The sequence below is a fragment of the Motacilla alba genome, chromosome 20 (assembly GCF_015832195.1).
Source record: "Motacilla alba alba isolate MOTALB_02 chromosome 20, Motacilla_alba_V1.0_pri, whole genome shotgun sequence".
In the NCBI taxonomy this organism is placed as follows: Eukaryota; Metazoa; Chordata; class Aves; order Passeriformes; family Motacillidae; genus Motacilla; species Motacilla alba.
In genome coordinates this window covers 208,773-226,196 of record NC_052035.1, presented here as the reverse complement: position 1 = coordinate 226,196, position 17,424 = coordinate 208,773, and the positions used below count along the sequence as shown (strand labels likewise).

Here is a 17,424-nt window from a genome sequence, read left to right as displayed (position 1 = left end):
TCCCTGTCTCTGCAGGCTTTAACCCCACATTTGGCCCAGCCTGGGTGAACCTGTATGGCTCCCCTCAGAACTCAACTCTACGGGATGTCCACAAAGACCTCAATGAAGGTATGGGTGATGGCATCTTCTACTGTGGGCGCATCCTCATGGCCATCACAGTGGAGATCTTCAGCAGCCCCAGTGCAGCAGAGAGAAAGCTTGGGTACAGGATGAGAGGTGCCCTGAAAAAAATGAAGCTGAAGAAGAAAAGTAAAAAATCCAAGGAGAAAACGAAAGAACTGAGCCAGCTGCAGGGAGAGGGGGAGGCTGGGAGCTCTCAGGAGGCCGAGCAGCCCAGGGAGGTCACTGTGGAAGTAGAAGAGCTTCATCCACTCCCTGAGGTGAGTTCTCCAGTGCTGACATGGCTGATCCATGCCAGTCTTTGGCATGCACAGCTGTGAAGGGAAAGAGGCAAGGCGGGAGGCAGCTGTGTTGATGCAGTAGCCATCCCTTAGCCTACAACCTGCTCAGTGGCTTCACACGAGCATCAGCCAATCCATGGCTCTGCACCAATACCTCACCTCAGGATTTCCAATAAATCTTATCTTGCTTCTGGCAGCCCAATGGTGATCTCAGCAGCATCCTGCTGAGGTCCTGTGGAAGGGCTGGCAGACATCAGTTATGCCCTGGTGCTCAGGGAGTGGTTTGGCACACGAGGCTCTCAGGCTGATTTCTGTGTCCTTGCTCAGAATGTGTTGGGGAGAAAGGATGAATTCCTCCTCTTTGCTGCCTTCTTTGAAGCCACTATGATGGACTCCTCTCTCAGCTCGAAACCTGTCAACTTTGAAGTCTCTATAGGTGAGTATTCCCTAGGGCCCCATGTCCAGAAACTATGGGAACAGTGTGAATCTCCCTCTGACAGCCAAGTCAGTTCTTCATACTGCCCTGACAAGTCAGCTTGGGGAGTCGGGAAAGATGAGGAATGAGCCCAGGGAGTGTGCACAGTGCTTTCCTAAAATCCTGAATCTCTTCTATGGGACTGGAGATTTGCACCATTTGTGTGAAATACCTGTTTTGGGAAAGTTTGGGGAAACTCTTCTAGTAAGTGAAGGATTTGGTAGCAAGAAAGGGAAAAAAATAAGGGAAAGCTGGGATGCTGGGGTTGGCCATGTGGCACTGAGGGGATTTGACAACAAGTGATGGGGAAACAATGGTCTGAGAGTGGGTCAAAGCCCCCACCTGCTAAGCTGGACGGCTGAAGATGTTTGATGCTGAGATACTACTTGAGGAGCTGATGCTGGCCCCAGTGTAGGGATGTAGATGGTAGTCAGCAGGCACTTGGTGGAGCTGTCAGAACTGAAGAAGGCATACACGAGAGCCTCCTTGCAATTGCCCAGCTCCCTCTCGGATCTCTTGGTTGTCCATGTGATGCGCCAATGCTTGGACACAACTACTACTTCTCAAAGCAGTAAATGCCTCTGTGTTTCTCTTGGCAGGAATCCTGCCAAGAGTCTGGTATTGCCAGGTAGAAAATGTCTTTTCTAAAAAATCCTGAGTGATCCCACTTACCTGTTTATAATTTAATGCTCACCTTCAAGGAAACTATGGAAAATTTGAAGAGGTTGTGACCAAAGGATGGCAAAAAGTGGAAAAGGGAGAAGTGAAAGAAGAAAGGCAGCCGTTACTGGCTGCTGGTTCAGATGGTGAGCTGGATGCTGAAATCCTGACTCCAGCTTTAGCAGCACTGAACAAATCAGTTACAAAGAGTCAGAGACCAGAGCCCATGGAATATGACAAGTAAGTCTTCTATGTCTTTCTATTCCCCCTTTCTTGGAGCTGTTACAGCTTCCCACATTGATTGTTCCAGATGTTATTAGAGGTCTGCTCAGCAATGCATCATAAGTTTCTCTTCCTTGTAACCCTGCATTTTGCCATGGCCTAGCTGGCTGGGATTTCCCACTAGTTCTAGGAGCACTATGGTCTCTGCTTGATATTTGCAGATGGCCAAGGATGGGGTCCCAAGGAAACTGAGACCTGTGAATAACAGCCATCCCTTTTCTGCTTCACAAGCAGTGTCCTAAGGGCTTGTTTCCAGTGAGGAAGGAGAGGAGTACTCTTGGCATATGCTGTCCTATGTTGAGCAGGCAAGACACATAGGCTCTTCTGATGTTTGCTCTGGGAATATTGCCTAGTTTGTCCCACAGGCCTGGCAATGTCTTGGTCTTTGTGTTGTGCGGCCGGTGCCTGCTACTACTTAGTCCCATAGAAGTGAGAAATCTTGGCAACATCCCATGCTCCTGTCAGCCTCATTCATCTGAGCATGTGCTTCTGTCTCCACTAGAAACCCTGTGTGGTAGTTTGGGATGGCAAAGGGCAGATGCAGCAGTTTGCACCCATGTCCATGGTGCAGAGCCCAAAACACCAATTTATTCCCTGTGAGTGAGACAGAGTTCAGCCTCTGCTCCCTTGCTGGATGTGCAAGTGCATGTGTTATGATACGGCATATGCTTTCTGTAGCAGTAGCCGTAACCTCCTTTGCCTGCGGTCCTTAGGTCATACATCTGCCTGCCCATGACGCATGAAAAACCCTGCGTGTATGTATGGAGCTACTGGGAGGATCACACCTGGAGACTCTGCATTTCCAACCGGATTGTCAAACTGGCAGAGCGCCTGGTAGCATGTTCAGGGTGTTTCTCTGTGGCATGCTCCTTCCTGGTGTGCTTTCTTTGTTGCATGTGCAGTTGCTGTGCGAGATTGTGAGATGTTTGCTGTCCTCACCACCCATGCAAGACCATGTCTCTCACAGGGCTTAGTCCCACCTGCCCTTTAGACACGGTTGGGTAGGCCACACAGACTCATGCTGTGCAACTGTCTAGTGGTGGTTCCTGGAGGAGTGAGTAATGTGATATGATGTGTGTGACAACAAGTTCCTCTGCTGCCAGTCCTGAGCTGTGTGAGCCCTGGGCAGATGATTGGGAAAGCAGATTCTCAGCCTCAGGTTGTCGTGAAGGGGATGCAGTCTCTCCCCAGGATCTTGTCTTTCCCTTCTGTCTTGAAAATACAAAAGTAGAGCTTGCCACAGTGTATGTTAGTGGCTGCTCGAGAACTGAGACACAAGGTGTTGTAACAACAAATGCTAAGGTTTTCCTCAGACTCTGGGGAGTCCCAGGCAGCATAGTGCTGATCTGCAGCACTCATGAATCCCAGCGCTGCAGAAAGGCATAAGCCATTTGTGACAAACGCATCCTTGCAAGGTTTTACTCTGACCCCTCAGCCAGGTGCAAGCTTCGTGAATACTGTGATTTCACTACAGGAGCAGGGTTTGGATGAAGTGGAGAAGCTCTTGAGAAGACCAAAGGCTAAAGCAGAAGAGCGGTTCCGAGAGGTGCTGGAGGAATTTGTAGGTGGATGCAGGTTAGCATGTCCCTGATGTCCTGAAGATTCTTGTTTTCAGGTTAGGAGGTCATATCATGTTCTGCCTCAGCTGTGTGCAGCTTCTCTCTTCTCCTTTTGAGGTGGATGTGCAGAAGGAAATGAGGATGACTTGGGAAAAGGACCCTCTCTGTAGCTCTTCAAGCTTGGAGAGGAGACTCCAGTCCTGTTCTAAGAATCAGAGGGGTCATAGATGACAGCCTCAGTGTTCCTAGGCTCTCATGTGTTTCCTAAATGTAAAGGATATTTCCTTCACTCTTTTCAATCACACAGTCAAAAGACCACTGTTTCAATCCCCATGACTACCCTGTGGGGGCTGTTATGCACTTCAGTCCACAGTGCTACAGTAGAAAGGGAGCCTCAGGTGCTGAGAATCCCCAGTGTACCTTCTGAACCAACAAGCTTGCAGAAGAGAAGGCATTGCAGAAATGGAGCCTCCTGACACATCTGGATTGCTACCAGGGATTTGGAGCTTGTGTCTGCTGTGAGCTGTGCTCAACATGCTAGGTGCAGAAGAGACAGAGTCTGTGCTGCTTTTCTCATTGCAGGCAATATTCACTCAACGCAGAGAGAAAAACAATTGCTCATCCAAATAACCTGGACAGATGTCGGACAAAATACCTGATGCGCAACATTGTAAGTTGTGGGGTTTGGTGGTGGTTGGTGGGAGCCTGTGCAATCCCTGCTCTGGGGAACCTTCTGGAGGATTGGCAGGAATTGATGCTAAGAAGGAAACCTGGAGCTAAAACTCACTGTATCAGTCATAGCCTTTTTCTACAGCATCTCCCAACTTCTGCTCAGAGCAATGCAATTTCTGGCACAGGCAAAAGAGACAGGGTCTGGCCATGGCTGCAACCTTTTTTTATGCAGATGCTGTGCCCTGATGCCTTCCTTCATCTCCACTGGGGCAAATGTAGTTGAGCACGTGCATATTGCTGCCCGGTTTGTTGCTAGAGGCCTTTTGGTGCACCATATTCCTGCAGGCAGTTTTGTGGTGGCTCACTGAGATCCGCTACTCCTGAAAACTCAGCGCCTTGGCTGAGTACATATTCAGCAGGTCTACAGCAGCCATTCATCTGTCTGTCCTTAGAAAGGGCGACACTTGGGCACTTATCATCCGGCACACAAGACTAGATAGCTGAATGAGAGCACCATTACATACCTTCCATCACAGCACATCTGTAGAGTCATAGCCCCCGTCAGACTATAAATCTTTGAAAGGCTGTCCAAAATGCAGTCACAGCAGCAGGAAATAAAATTTAGGCATATCTGGGTCCCAGTTCCCTCTGTTTCCTTGCATGTTGTCAGCTGAGCTATGGTGAAGGTACTCTGCTAAGCCTGAGAGACTCTGGAAGAGAGAACCCACCTAAGAGATGAGTTTTCTGGCCTTGCCAGTGCATAGTGGGTGTACTCCCTGAATTTCTTCTGGATTTCATTATTAGTTTTGATTAATCCCAAAGTTTCTCTTCAGCTGTGTACACTATCTCTGATATGTACTAATAGTGGTGAAAGCCAAGCCCTGTGTTGTAGTTTCCTACATCTTCATAATCCCACACTACTGTGGCCCCAGTTGCTCCTTGGCCAAGATCTCCCACAGGCACTATCTGGAGCCTTAGACCATCAGCTTCTGGAATGTTTATTCCTTAGACATCTTTCTTCCCCAAATAATTTTAAAGCTCATGGACTTCTGTTACCGGATTATATTGGCCAGGCTGATGAGTTACTGTGGTCTCCAGTTCATGGCACCCTTTGCTAAGTGGCTTGTGACTGGTTCATGGAGGTTTGCTCTCAGCAACTGGGCAGTGAGCCATGGTGGACGTCAGGGTGCAATGGGGCAAGATGGACTTGGTCAGCACAATAGGCTCCCTGCAGACCCCCCATGTGGGGTGGCAGTGGGGCATGGCTGGTTGTGTGACAGCTGTGCTTTCTGTTCAGATCCTGTATGCAAAGCAGGGGCTCCGTGTGAGGCGGCACCTGACCCGAGACAATGTCAAGGAGAAGGTTAAGGAGACAAGGAGGATCCTGGCAAAGATACGTTCCATGGCTAAAGAGGTACAGTGGCTACTAGAACCTCTGTTCTGAGCTGGAGAGGGTTGGCAAGGAGAGGATACTGAGCTGGCTGCTGGAGCTCTCACCAGTCTGAGCTGAAGCTTTTCCTCTGCTGTCTTCCCTCACTATGTAAAATTCTAAGTTCCAGCTACTGGAAGTTACCATGTTTCCTGTGATAGCTCTAATGAGGGATGAAGCCGGGCAGCTTTGCAGGGCTGTTGGTGGCGGAGCAGGGGTCCAAGCAACTTTGCTGTGGGTAGGAGGCAGAGCTGGGCCAGCTCCAGGCCTCTTGGGCCTCTCTGCTCCATCAGGCCAAGGCCTTGTCTGCAGCAGACAGTTTTGCCTCGGAAAACAGCCTTGCTTGCGCTCCCTGCACTTCCACCAGGGTCTGACCCTAGACACTTTCTGCAGATTCAAACTTGCATTGGAATAAGATTCTCATCCATAGCAGAGACTCTTCACGTTCAGAGTTTCATTGTTTTATTTTAAGTAACTGAAAAAAATCGTCACGTTGCTGTAGTGTCAACCAGAACGCCATGTTTGCTGACATAAGGTGGACAGATGCTGTTGAAGTTTGGAGAAGTCTTTCATCAAGTAAAGTCAAATAATTTTCACATCTTTAGCTATGTGAGGGTAGAGTGATGTACAATTGTAGTGATGATGTTTTTCTTCCCAAGTCAATATTTCTGTGATGGAGCTCTGCTCTTCTGGGGATGGTTGAAGACTTGCCTGACCACAGGAAGAGGAGAATGAATTTTTGGGTTTACTTTGCTTGTGTGTGAAGCTTTTTCTTTCCCTATTAAACTGTTTTTATCTCAATCCATGACTTCTTTCACTTTTACATTTTGAATCCTGTTTCTCATCACACCAAGAGACGGTGAGTGACAGGCTGCATGGGGCTGAGTTGCCAGCCAGAGTTAAACCACAACACCTCCAGAGCCGTATTGCAGGGCTGACTTTCAGAAGTATGTGGCCAATGTTAGGTCCTTTATTTCTGGATCTCTAAACTGCCATTGCTCATCAGTCCCTCCTGTGGGGAGATGAAGCTTTCACCATGTCAATGGAAAGAAGATGACTCATGGTGTTCCTCTGCTGTGATGTTCCTCCCTTCTCTTTCTCCAGCCCCAGTGCACTCTCCCTGATGTACTCATCTGGATGCTCAGCAACAACAGGCGTGTAGCATATGCCAGAATTCCTGCACAAAACATCCTCTACTCAGTAGTTGAAGAGGAGAAAGGCAAAGACTGTGCAAAGATCCAGACTGTCTTTATGAAGGTAGGGTTTATACCAAAACAGTGCGCTCTTGCTTGCTTCATGCTGTTTCCCCCTCCTTGCTTTCAGCTCTCCTTCCTGAAATCCTGGAGTTCACAAGGAAACATAGCTCTCACTCCACCACTGCCTTTTGCCTCTGCTGATGTGGTGCTCTTTCTCCTGTGGTCTTTGGTCAGTCCCAGGTTGATGGTGATCCTCTTGGTCTGAGATGTGAAACCTGCTAAACCTTCTGTGCTTTCAGGTCCCTGGCTTACACACTGGTGAGATCTTTGCCAAACTGGAAATCTACATGTGGCTTGGGGTAACCAAATATGCAAAAAACTGTTTGGCAGAGCTGCCTGAGGAGTTATTTTCTGAGACTGAGCAGGAGATAGCCCAGCTCTCAGCATACAGCCTTCCCAGCTGGCTCCGCAGGGATGGTGAGTGCAGATACCAGTTCTTCACATAAGCAGGAGAGCAGGGAGTTGAGAGGTCCCATCCATGGATTAGTGTCTGTGGTGGTGCATTGTCCCTCCACAGTCCTTCACCTCAGGCCACACTGTGATCTGAGAATTGTAGTACGTCTGAAAATTAGAACCTGATCTAGGTCCTAAGGCACGACTGGGATAGGCATGTCCAGTTTGATCTCATGAGGATGCATTCGCACATTCATAGCTAAAGCAGCAGACAGGACGGGCGCTTTGTAGGCATTGAATGTGCTGCCAAATTGGCAATGGGCGTGTGTTCTGCCCCTCTCATGAGGCTTGGTGGTGCTCCCCTGCAGTAGATGCTCATAGCAGAACACTGCACATTTCACATGTCGCATGTCATGTACTTCCCAGAGGTGTCTGGGAAGCCCACTGAGCTTGTCTGGCTTGGCTAAACCATTTGAGATGTACTGGCCTGAGAACCACAGTCCCTAGAAGTGGTAGCTATTTGTCACAGAATGTGCCCACTCTTATCTGGCTGGCCTTCTCCTTCAGGCATTTTTTTGGCCTCATAGAGGACTTTGTTGGGGACTTCTTCTCTCCTTTTCTTACCAGACTTCAGCTATTTCCAGCTCCGAGCCCATCTCTATCAGGCTCGAGGGATTCTCCCTGCAGATGATAATGGCCTTTCAGATCCATTCGCAAGAGTGGTGTTTTCAACTCATTGCCAGACCACCAGGGTGAGACCATTTAAACTCTTGCTTCTGTCATCTTGGGAACCTGGGGAGAGAAAAATGCCTTCACTGACATGTTTAAGGTCAGTGGTATGGAAGTCCTCCTGGGACTTTTGTATCTCCAAGCACTTAGGTATCTATGCTCTGAGCAGTGTGACTATATTCAGGGAATATTTGACAGTCATTGAGCATGGTCTCAAAAGCTGATTGGCATGTGCTAGTTGACCTTGAGTGCTGATCCCACACTTTTACCACATCCCTCCTGCCAGCCACCAGCTGCATGTGACTGTGTGAGAGAGGGAATCAGCCCAGAGTTCCTCACTTTCCTGCATGTGGTTTATTTCCACTGACTGTGAAACACTTGGGCCTTCTGTCTCCATCTGCAGATGCTGGAGGAGACACTGAGCCCTATGTGGAACGAGCTACTTTTGTTTGACCAGCTCATTATTGATGGGAAGAAAGAAGAGTTGAAAACAGAGACCCCCATCATTATAATCAACCTCTTCAGCCACAATAAATTTGTAAGTATGGCCATGCTCCCCTCCTTCTGTTGTTTCTGGAAAAGGGAAGGCAGAGGATCTCTGAGTGCTGCCACTTCTCTGTTTGGTTTCCATGACAGCTTGGTGCTGGTCACTGGTAACAGTGAGTTGTGGGGACTGTGGTTGAGGTTGAGACTTTCTGACTCAGAGATACTCTAAACTCATCAGGGGCTGATGAGTGCTTGTTGGATCCAGGATCTCTCATTTTTGAAGAAACATTATGCCTGCTTCCTTGGCAGGCTCACATTGCAGAGGGCTCATATCCTGGGGGAACTGATATTGCTTTTAGAGCTATTCCTTCCCTGTTTCCCTACATGTCATTGATCATCCCTCCTCAGCCCTCCCTTTTCTCTCTTTATTAATGCTTTAAAGTCACACTGTCTCCTAGAGCCTCTTTGCTATCCTAGGGCTAATGACATAACTTGCACCAGGTTCTCCTGTTGTAACTCAGCAGCTTTCCTGTGGTTCCAGTACAAGACAAACCCTATCATACTGGGATGAGTCCAGAGGAGGCCATCAAAATGGAGCACAGGACAGAGGAGGAGAGCTGAGTATATTCAGCCTACAGAGGTTGAGAGAAAGCCAGTGTCTTTTTGCTGTCTGCAGCTACCTGGTGGGAAAGGAGGGAACAACTCAGTTCAGATTTCTCATGGAAGTTACCAAGGGGCCCAACAGCAAGCAACGAGCACAAACTGGCAAGGAAGAAAATCCATCTTGATATAAGAAAGCAATTTTACACAGAGGTAGAACGCATGCTGGGCTTGTAGCTCAGAGAGCTTGTAGTGTATCAATCCTTGGAGATACTCAAACCCTGTCTGGAAGAGACTCTGAAAAACCTGATCTAGCTTTGATGTCCTCTGGTGCATGGTGCCAGGCTGAGTTCTGCATGGAGATGAACCAGGAGTTAAGTGGAGCTGCTGTAAACATGCCTTTATTTGTTCCTAGCTCTGGATGGAGCAGAGAAAATCAAAGCAGAGGATAACATGGGTAGAAGAGTAGTCTTGTATTGTCCCAGATTGGCTGGAATTAGTGGTGGTCTTTGAGGTGGTGAGATACCACAGGGATGATTTGAGTAATTCCCCTCTTTCCTGCAGGGCTCCCCTGAGTTCCTTGGGCAGGCCTTTGCTGTCCCACAGGTGAAGCTGGTTGATGAGCCATACACCAAACCTGCCTTGCAGTTCTTTGATTTCTACAGAGGCAGCAAAACAGCGGGAGAGCTCATTGCCACTTTTGAGCTGATTGAGCTTGATTACAGTGGCTATTTGGAGGTAACAGGCTTGTAGAAAGCTGCACATGGTTGCCAGCTCTCTGAGGAGAGCTGTGTGGGTGAGGAGCTGGTTGCATGGGGCCCACCAGAATTCCAAGTTGGAGACCATATCTGGCTTTCCAATGAGACGAGGCTGCAGGGACAGCCTGTGAGCATGGAACTAGAAGGTGGAAGAGAGGGGGCTTGGCATGGCATGGAATAGAAGTGATTTTCATCACCTGCTGTGTCCTGGTTCCACCTGTTCAGCCATCAGTGCCTGAAGATGTGGAGCCCAAGGAGCCTGACTACCTGGAAGACCCCCGTGCTGGACGGTTCATCATCCCTGAGGGCATCCGCCCGGTACTGAAGGAGTTTCGCATAGAGGTGCACCACATTCTGTTGCACTGGCTTTCCCCTCAAGCTGCCCCTGGGTGGAGGGCAGGGCTTGGTGAGGGAGTCCACTTTGATGGTCAAATGTGCCTGTGAGGCCTGAGCAGATGCCAGAAATGGAGGTGCTTGACCTGAGGGGGAAACTATTTGAGTAGTTCAACAGGCAAAACTGCTGGGCAGCTGAGCTGAGAGAGCAGGCCTGTGCCTCTTCTGGGGACTCTGTCCTGTGGGTGGGGGGTGGTAGCACGGGCAGTGCCATGGCTAGCATGTCTCAGACAGCAGCTTCATCTTGTGCTTCAGATCCTGTTCTGGGGCCTGAGGGACCTGAAGAGAGTGAACTTGTTTGAGGTGGATGAGCCTCAGGTGATCATTGAATGTGCTGGCAAAAAGGTGGAGTCAGAGGTGATTACGTCCTACAAAGAGAACCCCAACTTCACTGAGCTGGTCAAATACATGGATGTGGTGAGTGGGAAGGTTGATTCTGCCATGCCAGGGTACACCATGGCTAACCTGCATCACCTCACTGCATGGGACAACATAGATAGAGGGAAACTGCTTCCAGGATTTTGCTCTCATGACCACATGGTTCAGCTGCAGAACAAAACCTTTGTGAAATTGCCCACCAAGAGCCATCTTAGCCATGGCCTGTCACTGCAAGGCTTTGATTTTTGGGCATAGCTGCAAGGCGCCAGCAGGCTTCTCCTTATGTGATGGGTCTGCCATATTTGACAGCTCAACACAGGTTAGTCACCTTTACTCTTGTGAGCCCCGTGCATAATTCTTTTGCAGGAGCTCCCAGAGCAGGTATACCTGCACCCTCCCCTCAGCATCTTTGTGGTGGAGAAGCGTGCGTTTGGGCGCACTGTGCTTGTGGGTAGCCATGTTGTGTCCAATGTGATGAAATTCTCTCCCAGAGAGTTGGAGGAGGAACCAGAGCATGTGCCCAAAGGTAAGCTACTTAGAGAGGTTCTCACAGAGACAACAGACAGGTTTTGCCAGTGGCAAAGATCCCTGGCTCTTCCGCTTTTTCTTAGTCAGGCAGCAGAATCCTCTCCCTGGAATCACAAGGTCGTAGAATCACAGAATGGTTTGGGTTGAAAGGGAGCTTAAAGATCACCTTGTTCCACCTTCTGCCATGATTAGGGACACTTTCCACTAGACCAGATTACTCCAAGCTCTGCCCAACCTGGCCTTGAGCATTTCCAGGAATGGGGCAGCTACAGCTTCTCTGGGGAACCTGTGCCAGGGCCTCACCACCCTCACAGGGAAGAATTTGCTCAATGAGACCTCCATCTTTAGGGAGCTGGTCCACTAGGACAAGGACTGAAAAGTTTTCAGTTCTCTCATGTTGTCAGGTCAAAATCTGTTCATTGGGTAACAGCTTAGCTAAATAGCTCTATGATAGCAACAGCCACCACTCCTGATCTGGAAGCATGAAAAAGAAGCCAAAGATTGATCCATCTGTGGCTATTTCTGAGTAGGGAAGGTATATATCATAATTCTGAATTCCTGGGAGTCAGCAACAAGCATATTGATGATGGTGGCCAATCTCAGTACTGTAGTTGGATTTCCAGTAGTATTTTGGCAGGGTCTGCTTTAAAAAGCTTTGAAATAAATCAGACTAGTGTTTTAACAAGGAGGATTTTCCTGTGGCCAAAAGTAAGAAGTAGTGGGCAGAAATAAATGCATGGAAACATTAAGTTCTTTCTTTTCATCTCAGCTTGCAATGTCTCATCTCACCATCTTCCATCTCAGACTGTGGTAAATATTGGACAGGCAGCTGGTGACCCAGGCTCCAGCACTCACCCCCTTAGTTTTGTGAAGGTGAGTGATGTGTTGGGCCCAACAAATTTTGAAGTTTGCAAAGCCAACCTGTAGATTACAAACAACAACAAAAAAGTTCAGAAATTCAGTGTTAGGTTTCATCCACCAGGTCTTTTTCTGGACTGAAACACTCTCTCTCTTGCCTGCTCATTGGCAGTGCCATGTGCTGGGGCTCTGGCACAGGGACATTAAGGAGGCCTGCCCTGTGCCTTGAGAATGGCTTCTTTTGTAGCAAAGAACAAAGCTGGAGCCACAAGCAGCTTTGCACCTCCAGTGCTCTGCCTGAATGCTGAGTCTTTGCCAGAGGCTCCCAGGGCAGTGGAGAAGGGTGCATGAGTGTCCTGGGTGGTCATTTCTTCCCTCTGCTCTTTTGTCTCAAGGCTCCTTTGAAGAAAATTCTTATCAACAAGCTTGTAAAGAAGGAAGATGAAGAGGAAAAACCAGAACTGGAAGAACTGGATTGGTGGTCCAAGTACTATGCGTCCCTGAAAGAGCTGTATAACCAGGTAATGTTTTGTGACAGCTGCCAACAAAAGGGAAAATAGGCTGCACTGGTCTGAGGAAGATATTTTCAACCATACTGAGTGTCACAGGAGCTCTCCTGGCATGGATCTGCAGGAAGAGGTGAACTTTAGTGTATCAAGCGTATTTAAGGTAGCCAGATATCAAGCATCTACCATGTGGGCTGATTTCAGCAGGAGGTGGGTATTGAAACATCCTGTCAATGGTTTGATGCTGGCGCAATGCCAGTGCCCCCATGAAAACATACTCTCCCCGGTGTCTGCTGTGAGATGTGATCAGAAACAGAGCAAAGCAGGCCTCAACTTGAAAACAAAGGAGGAAAAAACTTTATTAACTTATAACTATATGAAACACACAGCAAAATGGAAACCTTTCAAAAACATTTCTCCTCCCCCCACTCAATTTCCCCACAGCATAAAATAAAACCTTAGATTTTTCATCCAGTCACCACCCTTCAGATATTCAATTCTCAGTCCATCAAGGAGAGAGGAGTCCCTCTTGCACCACATCGAGACCTCTTCCTTCCATGTCCAGTGCTCTCACCACTGTGCATGGACCAGAGCTGCTTCTAGGGTTCCCTTTTCAAGGATGCTTCGCCCAGTTCCAGAAAAAAAAAAAAAAAAGCTACAGTCTCTCACTTTTTGGGACACCCGTCTCCCCCAAATTTCACCCCCTGGGGCCGAGGGGTCTCAAGAACAAAGCTCTTCCTCTCCACTGAAGATCGAGGGCACCACCATCCTCCTCACCCGTTGTCTCTGTTCACACCACTCCTTCACTGTTGGCTCTCTTGGCTCCAAGCCATTGCCTCCTCCTAAATATAGTCTCTGTATCATAGGAAAAATGGTTCTGCCCATGGCTATACAAGAAAACTCCAGCCAAAGGCCACTCCATCATCTCTTCCCACCTACGATTCTTCTCAACTTTTCTCGGTCATCCTTCACTTGTACAACTTTACATCACACTTGTCCCATTTCCTCCTATTTCATCCCTATCTCTCCTCTCATTCAGCTCCAGGAGGATCAGCATTTGTAAGGTTTCCATCATCCCAGAAAGGGGCTAAAAGCTTGGGCTCTGTCTGCCCAGAACTCCCACAGCTGCTGGCTGCATCTTCTCGCCACATCCCCCGCCCTTTTCCTTCTCGGCCAGGCCAGTGCTATCAAATTTCAAGGTGGCACAGGCACGCTCTCTTTTTCTCTCTCTCTCCCAGGAGGGTGGGGAGGGGGGAAGGCTGCCTGATGTCTCTCAATGCTCCTCCACCCTTCCATCCTGAAGGGGCCAGGGGCCTTCACCTCCCTTCTCAGTCCAAGGTTCTGGCCTACCTCGCCTCGTGGCTTCTCCTCCCCCGCCCAGCCTGCAGCTGGGCAGGGGAGGTCTGGCGTCTTCAGGGACTGGAACCAAGAGAAAGTTCCCCTGGGCGTCCTCTGCTTTTAACCCCTGTGTTCTCAGAGGCATATCCATATCCTCAGTGGCCACACCAGGTGCGAATATTCACATCTGAGCACCTATTGGTTTGACCACTGCCTCTCCAAAAAAACTCACTTCCTTCTCAAACCACGACACATCCCTGAGGCTTGGTGCTCAAGTGGTGTGAGAATGAGGCAGCTTCTGTTGAGGGACTCCTGAAAATGTGATGTTGCTGACTTTAACAGGGACTTTCATGCTGCTTACTCTGTCCTGGTTATGTTCTAGTATGTGTTATGGGAGCAGGTCTGCTCCAAATTTCCTTCCTTGCACTGTCTACTCAAATTCCAATCAAAAGAAGCTAGAAGGAGGATATGGGGAGAAGAAAAAAGTCATTTAGACACTCGTTGGATGCCATCCTGCAATGATGTTATTGCTGAATGATTTCACACTATGCCTTACTTACTCTGCTGGCAGGATAATGTCAGTGTTCCATGCTTGGAAGGAGAAGCCTTTTCTGTTAGGGATCTGAGGTGACTGTGTGTATTTCAGGCATGCAGTGATGAGGAAGATGCTGAGAACGATGACCTGAATGATGCAGGTGAGTTCTCTAGCAATACCTCACTCTTTAGTGGGGAGAACCAAGATTTTATATCATCCCAGAGGGTACTGGGCTTGTGAGAATGGCATCTGTGCAGACAACACCCTTTCAACATTCAGCGACAACAACATAAAAGTGAGCAGAGAGGCTGAAGACATTGACAAGGGCTATCAGGCTATTTCAAGTTGAAAACACCAAACTTTCCTCAAAAAATTTGAAAAATAGTCAGAAAAGCCCTGGAAAATGGTGGAGTCTTGTAAAATGGTGTTAAAGCAAGTACTTTCCTGTGTGAGAAAAATGCAGAAAAATCATCTACAGGGATCGTGGGATTGTCTAGGTGAGACCAGGAAGCAGTGGTAGGAGGGAGAGAGGATGATGGACAGGAAAAACTTTCCAGGATCTGGGCATCACTCTGTGCTTATGGGGTACACATGCGGGGTGCAGGTGAATCAGGTAAGAGGAGGTATCAGAGGTAATGGACAATAATAACAATCTTTTTATGATCTGAGAACAGTGTTACAGCTGTAGGTTCAGGTTTGCAGAGGTGTAAGCAGTGACTCATACGGCTCTGACCTGGAAAAGTGCAAAGTATAAAAATGATGTAAATCACCACAATTTATGGAGAGAATTTGAGGGTACCTGCATGCCATTAGCACTTGAGGGATCTGGAGCCTTGGGAAATGGGACAAGCACACACCCACACTGTCCTTGGTTTGGTGGTGCCCCTCAGAAAGGTCTAGACACAGTCTCTTTCAGCTGGCTGTGCTGAAAGTGGCAGTGATGCTTCAGTTAGCTACCCAAACCAACAGGCCAGCAAATAAGCGCTCATCCAAAGAGGAGGGTGGGCTCTCCTCTGTGCCTTCCCTGACAGCACCTGTGAGCTGGCCCAACCACCTTCCTTCTTGGTTTCTGCCCAATTCCTGTCTGAATGGTGGCCATGCAGGTAAACAGACAGGTAGGTCTGTGCCAATTTTTGTCCCCTCACCCATCCAGCCATGCTGTGCTGGGAAACCGAAGATGCTGGAAGGACACCTGTAACAAACAGCAATAGCTCCAGTTGCCGTGACACAGGCCAAAGCCCTGGGTGAAAGCAGAAACTGTGGCTGGGGTGATTTCATGTAGACACTTGACATGATGGGTGAAATCAGAGTGTTTCCTAATCTCTTACCATCATTTCTAGATGGAGGGAATTTAAATGCATCTTCCATTGACATGGAAGCAGAGGATGAGGCAGTGACTGAAGCTGAACCTGCTCAACCCAAGAGGAAGCTCATTGCCACCCTTCAGGTGATAATTGGGGTGACCTAGTCACTTTCAGGCCTGGCCCTTTGTCCATGTCTTCCTCACATTCCTGCAATGGAAGTTATGCTGGGAGGAGAACCTGCAGTGTGTGCTGAGACCCCACCATTGTGGGACCTTGATGCAGCTAGTAAGACCTTGGAGACAAGCTGAGATGTGCATCCACATCTAAGGCTGGCCCTAGGGACATGCAGGAAAACCATTAAGACCCTGCACTGAGTAAAGCAGAAGTAAGGTAGAACTAGGTGAAATGATTGAAACAGAGAAAGAATGGCCTTTCTAACTCTCCTTCCTTTTGAGATGGCAAGGAAAGGCCCAAAATTACTTTCTACTTATTTCAGATCTACAACTCTGAGCTGGAACATGAGTTTGGTAATTTTGAAGACTGGTTGCGTATTTTCCCCCTTCATCGTGGCAAAGCAAATGAAGATGAAGATGGAAATGAGGATGAACATTATGTGGGGAAGTACAAGGTACTGTTTCATTTGGATGACATTTGTGCTGCTTGTGGAAGAAGATCCTTATGACCTGTCTTTCAGAGCAAGCCAACACCAGCAAAAGCTTGCAGAGTACATGGGTGTGCAGTTTGGGCTGCAGCATGGCCAGGGTACTGTTAGTGCCTGTTGAAGCAACTGTACTGTGGTCCTACTGTCGTTATCTTATAAATCCATCCAATTTAGATTTTTTAGCTGCTACAAGGAGAAAGCATGAAGCATAAAGGACTCATTCTGGTTGCAGCCTCTGGGTCTATTCGGTGTGCACATAAGTATTATATAAGTAAGCTTCACTGGTTTTAAAGCTAGGAAAACTTATTTAAAAGAGGCATCATCCTCCCATCCAGGAGCTCTTGAAAACTCTGAAATATCAACTACAGAAGTTGTAGCTGTCCCTAGAAAATGTTTGGTGTCCTCTGTCTTTGGCAATCCAAAGTGTCTAGAGATGCTCAGATCCGACATTGGCAGTGGTATGGCAGCCTGCAGCCTAAATTGCAAGCAGGGATTGCCTGGGCCATGTGGACATGATTTGACCTTTGGAAAGGACTGTCCATGGGCACAGGGTGGCTGGGGTCTGCATGGGGAAATGGCTCTGATTTTCTAGTTGGCAGGTGAAGCTGGTGGCTCCAATCCTTTCTGAGATATTCCCATGTATATCCAGCTGTTCCTTGAAAGTGTTTTCTGCAGGGCTCCTTCTATGTCTACCCCACTGAGGAAGCTGCTACAGAGCCCAAGGTCTCCCAGGGCATTCCAAGGAACAGACCCATCAAGGTTCTTGTAAGAGTTTACATTGTTAAGGTAAGTCTCTGGAGGAGGTGACAGTAATGCTTAGCAGTCTCTCCCGTCCCTGTGGATCTTCTGCCATTCTCTGCTCAGTAAATGTGAGCAGTGGCGCTTGTGAAAAATGTGACGCTGGCTTGAAGCTTCTGCCAGTGGAAGTCACCTACATCCTGTCCATGGAGAATCTTCCATGCTTTGTAGCTTGAGGATGGGCAGATGGGCATTTATTGGTTTCTCACATCTGCCTTGAGATCATGAGCAAGTAGGTGGGTCCACAACTGAAGACATCAATGGCTTGTAGAGTGAGGATTTGTGTGGGATCAAGTGGCTGTTTCACTGCTGGGGTGGTTGCTGGAGGGACATGACCAAGTGGGCTTGGGTGGTATCAGGCCTGTGCAGTGTCCCTTGTGCAGGCTGCCCTCCACACCTGTGTACAGCAGTATCTCTTATATATT

General features: G+C 48.4%; 1 protein-coding gene across 5 annotated transcripts in view; it reads left to right on the top strand.

Moving 5' to 3' along the window:
• LOC119710341 (fer-1-like protein 4) overlaps positions 1–17,424 on the top strand; it is a 39,842-nt gene that overhangs the window by 12,106 nt on the left and 10,312 nt on the right. For 3 of the 5 annotated variants that reach the window (XM_038159310.1, XM_038159309.1, XM_038159314.1), the window contains 21 exons: positions 16–380; positions 729–837; positions 1,578–1,776; positions 2,532–2,652; positions 3,293–3,393; positions 3,960–4,047; positions 5,347–5,463; positions 6,583–6,735; positions 6,974–7,151; positions 7,755–7,879; positions 8,260–8,394; positions 9,507–9,680; positions 9,926–10,042; positions 10,349–10,510; positions 10,838–10,997; positions 11,769–11,872; positions 12,253–12,378; positions 14,348–14,396; positions 15,577–15,683; positions 16,037–16,168; positions 16,877–16,987. In XM_038159310.1, the coding sequence (XP_038015238.1) occupies positions 16–380; positions 729–837; positions 1,578–1,776; positions 2,532–2,652; positions 3,293–3,393; positions 3,960–4,047; positions 5,347–5,463; positions 6,583–6,735; positions 6,974–7,151; positions 7,755–7,879; positions 8,260–8,394; positions 9,507–9,680; positions 9,926–10,042; positions 10,349–10,510; positions 10,838–10,997; positions 11,769–11,872; positions 12,253–12,378; positions 14,348–14,396; positions 15,577–15,683; positions 16,037–16,168; positions 16,877–16,987 (2,933 nt within the window). The remainder of the gene's footprint in view (positions 1–15; positions 381–728; positions 838–1,577; positions 1,777–2,531; positions 2,653–3,292; positions 3,394–3,959; positions 4,048–5,346; positions 5,464–6,582; positions 6,736–6,973; positions 7,152–7,754; positions 7,880–8,259; positions 8,395–9,506; positions 9,681–9,925; positions 10,043–10,348; positions 10,511–10,837; positions 10,998–11,768; positions 11,873–12,252; positions 12,379–14,347; positions 14,397–15,576; positions 15,684–16,036; positions 16,169–16,876; positions 16,988–17,424) is intronic. The other 2 variants (XM_038159312.1, XM_038159313.1) reach the window with 2 other exon arrangements.